Source organism: Colletotrichum fioriniae (genome assembly GCF_027942845.1).
Source record: "Colletotrichum fioriniae strain IMI 355084 chromosome Unknown scaffold_3, whole genome shotgun sequence".
NCBI classification, from domain to species: Eukaryota; Fungi; Ascomycota; class Sordariomycetes; order Glomerellales; family Glomerellaceae; genus Colletotrichum; species Colletotrichum fioriniae.
The window spans coordinates 375,448-384,789 of NW_027076839.1; the positions used below are offsets into that span (position 1 = coordinate 375,448).

General features: G+C 54.0%; 2 protein-coding genes and 1 non-coding gene across 3 annotated transcripts; all 3 read left to right on the plus strand.

Annotated features, from left to right (window-relative positions):
- Window positions 1–526: 526 nt before the first annotated feature.
- Window positions 527–2,919, plus strand: N0V96_003007 (uncharacterized protein; the record flags this gene model as incomplete). Its single annotated transcript, XM_065756706.1, has 5 exons — window positions 527–776; window positions 931–1,523; window positions 1,599–2,289; window positions 2,443–2,649; window positions 2,765–2,919. The coding sequence occupies 5 exons, from the start codon at window positions 527–529 to the stop codon at window positions 2,917–2,919; spliced, it is 1,896 nt and encodes a 631-aa protein (XP_065614473.1).
- A 2,207-nt stretch (window positions 2,920–5,126) lies between these two features.
- On the plus strand, window positions 5,127–6,135 carry N0V96_003008 (uncharacterized protein; the record flags this gene model as incomplete). The annotated part of the gene is made up of 2 exons (XM_053189840.1): window positions 5,127–6,020; window positions 6,079–6,135. 2 exons carry the CDS (start codon window positions 5,127–5,129, stop codon window positions 6,133–6,135), a joined length of 951 nt encoding a protein of 316 aa, XP_053052763.1.
- Window positions 6,136–7,435: 1,300 nt separating this feature from the next.
- Window positions 7,436–7,507, plus strand: N0V96_003009. Its single transcript has one exon. It is a non-coding gene; the product is annotated as a tRNA-Met (tRNA).
- The last annotated feature ends 1,835 nt before the right edge of the window (window positions 7,508–9,342 follow it).

Consider the following 9,342-nt stretch of genomic DNA (forward strand, 5'->3'; position numbering starts at 1 on the left):
GGGTACCGATAGCGAAAAAGAGAGAGCGCTGGGGAACCGTCGGGGTGGCTCGGCCATCGGCGTCTGGCTGGCCTTTTGAGACTGGCCTGAAGTGCCCAGAAACTGACACAGAGTCTGAACTGGTAAAAAAAAAAAAAGGGGACCCTGACTCCCTCCAAAACTGAGTGTGTGTGTGTGCTGTGTGTGTGTGTCGTGAGTGGAGAGGTGTCGTCGGATGTGCTGCTGACCAACTCGTATCCCCACACACGTCACTGGTCGTCGCCCCGGACTCAAGCTTCAATTCAATTTCAGATCTGCTCAAAAATCGAGGGGCTCCCCCAGATCTTCTCCATCTTCCCCGGGTTTCAATCATTTCATTGCAGCCTCAACTGGGGGCTCGGAAAGAATTGCAAGTGGCACAAGTGCCATGCCGTCTCCCGAAGCGCCTGATTCGCTAAGTGCCACGACCTGGTGAGTGAGACTCTGCTGATCCACCCGAGGAGGGGCGGGCCTCTCGGGGAAAAACACCTGTTTTGGAGGCGTCGATATGGAGGCCATTCGCACTGACGGCGACACGGACGACGGCGCCGCTCACCTCGAGACACGGGGTGCCGAGCAGGATTCGGCGAGAGATGAAGGCAATGAAGCTCTCGCCGGTGACGGCAAGGTGAAGGAAGCTCAAGGTCGTCATTGTCGCCGTTGCTGGTTGCTGTTCCAACCGACGAAGAGTGAGGAAGTCGGTTGCGATGCCTCTGAACTTGGTGTGCGAGAAAAGAGGCAGATTGTGAAGAGAGCCGGTGGGAGAGAGCCGCAAACTTTGCCAGAGACTTTGAGATCAAGAACAAGCTTGCTGACTTGGGTTTGATCCGTGCAGTGAGCAGTGTCGCGAGCAGCACTTGCGATGTGATCGAGTGCTGCCCATCTGCGGGCGGTGCTTGATGACGGGGCGAGAGTGCAAGAAGGGTTACAAGTTTCGCGCACCCAAGCACGCCGTATTCAGAGAGAGCCACAAGTGGCCTGCGCCGCCAAAGAAGCTCAAGTTCATCGATGAGACTCGAGGTGTCGAGCTCGGCGAGGATCTCGACAGCAACGAGTCCGTCCACGACTCGGCGCCGGACGTTGACGAAGCAGGAACAGAAGCCGCAACAGAAGTTGCCTCCACTTCACCGGGAACGGCCACAGCCGTAGATTCGACAGTCTCTGATGATCAGCGTCGGCCGTCAATATACGCAGCAAAGGCGGCGAGCTGGCCTTTGCCAGGCGACGAGACCCGGCCCAGCGCCAAAAGCGTCGTTGATGGCGGCGACGTGGTGGATGAGCCTGTCCAACCTCCGCATCGAATATCGTTGAGTACGCCCGGCGCCGACAACCACAGCCAGCACGGTAGTCATCGCGAACATTCCGGGTCCGTCGTGAGTCTGCCACCTGTGCAATCCATGTTGCCGCCGTTGGAGGGCATATACACCGATCGACCGATATGGCCCATGCATGGGCGAAAAGAAGCCACGCTGTTCCGTCATTACGTGGATAAACTTGGATTCTGGGTATGTTGAAAACCACTGGCGGGGATGGCTTGCTTTTTTGAAGCGGCGAAGAATCCAAACTGACCGGATAATCAGCTTGACGCGTGTGATCCATCCAGACATTTCGAGGTCGAAGTGCCGCAGCGTGCTGGCTCGTGTCCCATCTTGCTCAACGCCATCTTCGCCCTTGCCTCGAGGCATCTCAGCCTGACGAGCGCATACGATTCGCTGGCATCGAACCGGTACCACGAGCAGTGCCTCAACTACTTGATCCCACTGCTGGACCACGCAGGAACGGTGTCGGACGAGAACTTGTTTGCTGCAACGATCATACTTCGCGTGCTGGAAGAAATCGACGTAAACACCCTGGGCCAGGACACGCACGGCCACCTGCTTGGAATTCACGCCTTTGTCAACGCCGGAGACCGATTCCTAATGCCGGGAACTTTAACGGCGGCATGCTTTTGGGCAGGACTGAGGCAGGAGATCTACAGCGCCGTCATCAACCAGCAGGTGGTCCGAATGAACCTCGGTCATGCCATTGTCGACCGATCGACCACCCCGGCCGACGACTTTGTCTGGGCAAATCGTGCCATTGTCCACTGCGCCGATGTCCTTAACTTCTGCTTCGGGTCCGAGGCGGGGTCGGTGCTGCAATGGGGCCAGCTCGAAATGGCAAACAGAGAATGGAAGAACGCGCTACCGCCGTCGTACACTCCCATCTTCTTCCGAGAGAGGACAGATGAGGAGGCTTTTCCCGAAGTATGGTACCAGAAGGCGTGTCATAGTGAGTATGGCCCTGGTCTGGTCCCGGTCTGCTCTGGCCTGATCTCGGAACTGCTTCCGGACACGGAGAATATCTCAGATATCCGACGATCCGAAAGGCTGGCTCATGGCTACTCTCATCTTGGATAGCCGCTTACTAACAACTCTTTGGTAGTCATCGCTGTCCAACACCACATTCTCGCCGAAATGTACCTCGTGCTGTTCAATCCGAGCATACCACGAGTCGGCGGCGGTCGTAAAGCCGCTGAGAAGAGGTTGACGCAGCAGATTCAGGATCTCCTGCGGAGTCTTTGCGGAATCGGCATGTGTAACCAATGGTCACCGCCGGCCATGTTCACGGCGTGTATGGGTATAGCTATCGGTAAGTTTTGCTTTTTTGTGTCCACTTGCTTCTTCTTTCGTTGCTTTTTGCCTGTTTCTGTAGACCTTCCAACCTTGAACATCCCGAACAGTAGACTGATTTGAACTTCCTCCAGCTGGTGATCGATTCGACACCAAACATGACCAAGAAGCTTTGCTGAAGATGCTCAGCATCACCGAAAAGGCCCACGCAAGACCCACGACAGCGGTGCGGGATCAGCTGATGCACGCATGGGGTTGGATGGACGGGGAAGCAATGAGCGAGGATTGAGGGGCACTGAGTGACCGCCTCGCCTACCTCAAACCGCAGAAGCTGGGGGAGGCGGGGTTCAGAGACATGCGTAGGCGAACTGGACTGGCAAGCCAGTTGCCGAGAAGATGTTTGATGAAAGCCTCTTTCATTGGATCACGATAATGACTGCTGGCGAGACACGAGAGAGATCGCCTCTCACTAGGATTGGATATGGATCACGATAGACTTGGTGCATGGGGCTGGACTGGACTGAACTGAACCGGGACTGGACTGGATATGTCCCCCGGACTTGGATTTCGCTTGGTTTACAATCTGTGGATACCCGACTCGATAGTGTGGAAGCGTGGTGATGCCGTGTTTGTAGCGGCAGGATCTGGCTGGCTTGGCTTGGCTGGTACAGTAGTAGTATAGGTAGCAAGCAATACAAGCTGAAAGCAATCGGACATATTTCGCAATTCCATCTGCTTGGTTCCTCATTGTCCGCGGGTTATCGCTGGCCAACCTCATTTCGAGATTGTCTAATTTTCAAAGATGGTGGTGGTCACGGACTCGCCGCACACGGCGCACACGACGTTCCATCCAGATGGCGCCCATATACGAATAGATGAGCGTCGTCGTGTATGCCGGCTGGTCTGAGCTTGAAACTGACAGCTGCCGTGGCACGCTGGAACACGTAGGGGGCCCATCCAGATCCCGCGGGGTTGTTTGGGAAGCGTGGGGAGACCAGCAGCTCTTGACCAAGCTCGCCCCGGATTACCGTCAGGGACGACATTGGGAAGGCGGCCCCGAAGCTGTGACGAAGATTGATGTCAGACATGTTCGTTTTGGGCGAATCGAAGGCTCCGAAGCCAAGAATCTCGGGAGAAGGCCGGGACGAACACAGGGTGACGGTGAGGGGAGAGGTCTGGCAAGGTCTGGGCAAGGGACCACTAGGATGTCCCATCCGGCAAGTGTTCTATATCCAATCAGTAGGAAGCCATTACTGAAAAGAGGAGAGGAATCCGCGGGGATGGAGATGTCCTGCATTGAGCGGGAATGGCGTTGGTTGGCGTTGGCAGGGGGCGTCGAGGTCTGCGTGGCAGCCAAGTGCCAAAAGAGGGAATAATCAAAAATAGTCTGCAAATCCCATGATGATGGCGGCGGGGCCAGAAGGTCTCGTAGGGTTGTGGAGGGTGACCGGGGGGAAAGCGATTAAGCTTTGCCGCAGAAAAGAATCCAAGATTGGCAGAGACGCAAGGGCGCCGTCACATTGCATCGTTTCTAACCATCCTGGAATGCGGTTGGTGTGAAGTCGTGGAGGTCTGGAGAATAGGCGAAGCGGGATTGAAGGTGTGGAAGAAGCGTTCAAGCGTTTGAACTAACAAGGATGGCTGTCGTGGATCTCGGGATTCTTTGCCATTGTTGTCGAGAGTTGACGAGAGGTCAAAAGTTTTGGAAATTCCAGCGACTTGCACGAGTCTCCATACTGTCCAAATTGAGACTAGCACCAGACTTCCAGAGTCATGGGAGGTCATGTGATCGGGGTTTATGGCTCTTTTGGCTCCGGCGAGTGAAGAGTGGATCCATCTTGTCAATTGGGTGGGGTCCTCTTCCAGCAAGAACTCGGCGATTTTCTCCTCTTTCAACTGCGCAAAACTTGGAATCCCCTCGCCGGGCTCGCCTTTCTTCGTCGCAACGTCGCAACTCTCCAGGGCCTCTCCACAGATCTGAAATCTCGCCCCGTCTTTTCTGCTCCATCTGGATCATAATCACTCTCCGCGGGGCATAGGTAGTCTGCACAGGCAAGACAAGGGCCATGCAGATGACGACCCTTCACGGCAAAAACGTCAACTCGGGCTGCTTGTCCAAGTTAGCCTTTTGCCCACACCAAGTACGGATACCCGGTGCTGCCATGACGAGGTACTTGGCCCGAATACTGCGTCTGGCGGGCTATACCAGGTACCTCGCCATGTCCGATTTTTTCCCCGTCCTACTCCTCCGTTGCTCTTCTTGTCCTTGATAATTTTCATCTCCTGTGATCTTGTCTTCAACAACATATTTAAAGACTATCTCCAGATACCTCCCTCTTCCTCCTCTTGCTCATCATCAAACCAGTCTTCAGCATTCCGAGTGATACCTCCCTTGAAAGATCATCATATAGTGACTCTTTCTTCATATCGAGCTGTAATCTTTCTTAGACTTTTGGTGCCTACTTCCTTTTCTCGACCTATTGAAGTATCGTCACAATGGCTGCTGCTGTCGCCACCCCTTACGTCCGCACCGACGGACACGCCCTCGAGGAGACCACCGACTTTGTCGAGGAGGTCAACATCCTCAAGGACCAGTACAACAAGGCCCAGAATGACTACGAGGGCGATTCCAAGTTCGACCAAGAGAAGGACAAGACCGCTTTCCGCCAGTACGAGGATGCCTGCGACCGCGTCAAGACCTTCTACAAGGAGCAGCACGAGAAGCAGACTGTCGAGTACAACCTCGCTGCCCGCAAGAAGTTCGCCATCGACCTCACTGGCAAGATCCCCTGCCGCGATGAGATGACCATCTGGGAGGCCATGGAGAAGCTCAACACCCTCATCGACAACTCGGACCCCGACACCGAGCTCTCTCAGATCCAGCACTTGCTTCAGACCGCCGAGGCCATGCGCCGTGACGGCAAGCCCCGCTGGATGCAACTTACCGGCCTGATCCACGATCTCGGCAAGCTTCTCTTCTTCTACGGAGCCGAGGGCCAGTGGGATGTCGTCGGTGACACCTTCCCCGTCGGATGCGCTTTCGACAACCGTATCGTCCTCCCCACCACCTTTGAGGGTAACCCCGACAACACCCACCCCGTCTACAGCACCAAGAACGGCATTTACGAGCCCGGGTGCGGTATCGAGAACCTGATGATCTCCTGGGGCCATGACGAGTACATGTACACCGTCTGCAAGGAGCAGTCCAAGCTTCCCCGTGAGGCTCTCGCCATGATCCGTTACCACTCCTTCTACCCCTGGCACCGTGAGGGCGCCTACCGCGAGTTCATGAAGGAGGGTGATGAGGACCTCCTCAAGGCCGTCCTCGCCTTCAACCCCTACGACTTGTACAGCAAGTCCGATGATGCCCCCACTGTCGAGGAGCTCAAGGTATGTTTCTTATTCTGACTCGGACCTTAACCTCATTATGAGACTAACATTTCGACAGCCCTACTACATGGAGCTCATTGATGAGTACTTCCCCAGCAAGGTCATCAAGTGGTAGATGCATCCTTTCAGATTGTCATGTTACGACGGGTACGAAATGAGATGGGAACTTTTGGCATACACGCCCTGGGACATGTGTGTATGTCGCCAGAGGCACGGCGTTTCAATTGGGATATTTGATGAATACATCTGAGCGGTCTTTGTGTGCGAATGAGATAAAAACATGGCCAGAAGAAGCCTTGACGAGTCAACTGAAAGTACTCAAGTTCAGGAAGTCTAGAATTTCATTGATAGACTAGCGCTCTGAAGAAATTGTTGCAGCGCAAAAAGATCTAGACCAAGTGATGCCGAAATCTGTTGACTCGCTTAGCCTCGCCTAGTATTGTCAGCACTTAATCTCTTCTCGTGATGCAGTAACTCACAGCTTGCACGCGTTTCATCACAGCCACATCCAGTATCAGTCAGCTGCTTCACTCATTTCACCGGGCCTAGTTTTGGCGGCGCAGATGGCAAACGAAACTCATGGTGTCTTTAAACCCAAAAACTTCATTTCAGGATCCATCAACGTAAATGAGGGAAAGTTACTTGAACATTCAACTGATCATCGTCACCCTCTTTTTCACTCGAATTCGATTGTCAGTCGTTGCCGGGAGAGTGCGTTCATCTCACGGACTGGCAGTCACTTGAAACATCACGGCCATAACTATTCTATTTATCAAGCCGCAGCCTGTTTGTTACCCTGGACCATGACCTGGATCCGTCGCCGAACACCCAGGACCATGGTATCTTACGACGCACATTAGCGCACCAATCGAATGACTGCTTATGAATCGCCACATCGAGATAACGAGAGACATCTCATTCGACACCCGACTTGAAGCGGTCATCCAATGGCATGGTCGCATTTTCGCAGCCTGTCAGCGACCGGAGGCCCGATGATTGTCCGGATCGGAGAGGTCCACATCACCGAGAGCAGGGTCCGCTTACGGAGCCGGTCGGGGCTTTTGTCTTTGCCCTTGCCCCGGATCAATAGACAAACTGTACGACTTTTTCCCATCTCGAGAGTATTAGTGGCTATTCCAAACTGTGCAACCCAAGCATACTTAAGGCTACTCAACTGAGGACTGACAGATGTTCCTCCCCGCACATGTTGCACATGGCTCCTACTCCAAAGGTAGGTTCACACAATTTCCCTCCAGCCCTGAGGCCAAATCGTGCACTTACCAACGACCCACAAACGCATCCACAAGCACACAAAACTGTAGACATCGTGACTCAACGAAGAACGATCCACAAATCCAAAGCCCTAATGAGCACCTTGTGCCGTCAATCTCACCATCGAACAATACCCATCATCAAGCACAATAGCTCAGGGGTAGAGCGCTGGGCTCATAACCCAGAGGTCCCTGGATCGAAACCAGGTTGTGCTATGATTCCTTTTGACTTTTTGGTCTTCTACTTCTTAGGACCCAAGGTGCACTTGCGCTCTCTTTATATCGAGCGCCGGCCGTCCATTTCCATGGAACAGACCAGCTATTCTCTCTATTCCTCAAAAAATCAAAGCATGAGGCCATCACTGACCATGCTTGGACAAATTCGACGATGTGTAAAACTGCCGACCATAGAGCCTCAAAGCACGAGTGAACCATGTTTCCTCGAAAAGCTTTGCCTGTTGGTGTCTGCGCCACCACTGACCATTCTCCAGCCCTTACGGATTGGTTCATCTCATGTTTTCCAACCCACTTGACCAGGTTCGTCGGACTCAAAGAGACAGCCGTTCGCCGAACTCATAAAGGTGCAAGCGTGGGTTGTCTATCTGGTAGATACAAGGTCGTTGGGCCAAACTTGAGCCTCATCTTCGCCGACTTGGCGACTAGCCACCCCGTAGGCGCGCGCATCTTGGCTACAGCTTGGACTAGATCTAAAGATCTCAAATATGGACTGCCACCCGCCACAAATGAATGCTACACCAAAGACGGCGACGTGAATTCTCGAAATGCTTTGCAACGCTCGTCTGCCGTGTGCCAGCACCACGGTTCACGTCAGATTTGACACCCGCACGTCTCCTTGGCTGAGTTCTCGGGTAAGAAAGCAATGTGGCGAGGGAAGAAAGAATTCGCTTACCCGTCCATCGAACAAAGTCGTTTTAGACGTTTTGGTTCGATCCTCGGGCAGAAGATGAAATCCTTCAAAGTTTTCGATCCTCTAACCCTCACCAATACTTCTCATACAATCGCACGGCCATTTTTTCAAGGCCGTCAACCGCGCCACATGCGCCGGCCGAGGGTGGAAGGGCACTGTGCCTAGCTTCGAGCTTCAGCCTTTTTTCGTAGTTCAGAGGTGACATGTTCGTGGGGGAAGCGAAGCAAAGCAGAGCAGAGAGAGGACATAGCGGGACGACAGATGCACGTTGCCGCTTGCCGGTGGCCGAGCGTTGGACATTTTGAAAGGTGATGGGGTTTTTGATACATGGTATAGCCACACTGCTCAGACCTTTTTGCTGCCAAACGCAAGATACGCTTTGCTTGCGCAGGGCCAAGACACGGCCGAAGACGACCGCTGCGTAGCCTGCGTCGACGAATCGAGACTATGGCCTGGAGGAAGCACATGAAGAGCCTTGATCAAAGACAGGATTGCCACACACGGGAAGACGGGGGTCTAGGCCGTGGCGACTTTCTCATTCTTGGTAAATCCTGGGGTAGGATCCATAGGATCGACCGGCTAAGGAATACCATACAGGATTCTCAGCTTTGAGCTGCAAGCCCTTGACGATTGAAGAGATATCGCGAAACATTCAACGGCGCTTAGAGACGCGCAGCTGACGAAGGGAATGCGGCTGCCCAGTATCCTGATGAATCATCATGCAACCGCCGAACGAGACTCCTCCGTCTCACCAGACGCGCCTGTCTCTTCCTCTGGTGCCGATATACCCTGGGTTACAACGGGAAGTCATACGAACCCGAAAGCCGCCCGAGGGCTGCATGGTGGCGGCCGTCCATCCTGGAACCCCCATACCTCTCCTCAGATTGCCTCTCGCCTTGCAGCCTACCTCAGTCTGAACTGGTTCCCCTCGCATGCCTGTACTAAACACCAGGAGAGCGGACCTTGGTTCCGGCGGCCGGGTAGAAGCGAACGTACATACAGAGTTACCCACCTCGGGCTTGTCTGACACTTGTGATAACCGCCCACCAAGGTGACCATGGACCCAAAGACCGCTTGGTATCCGGGACCGACTGTCAGGAACTACCTACACACAAATCCAACC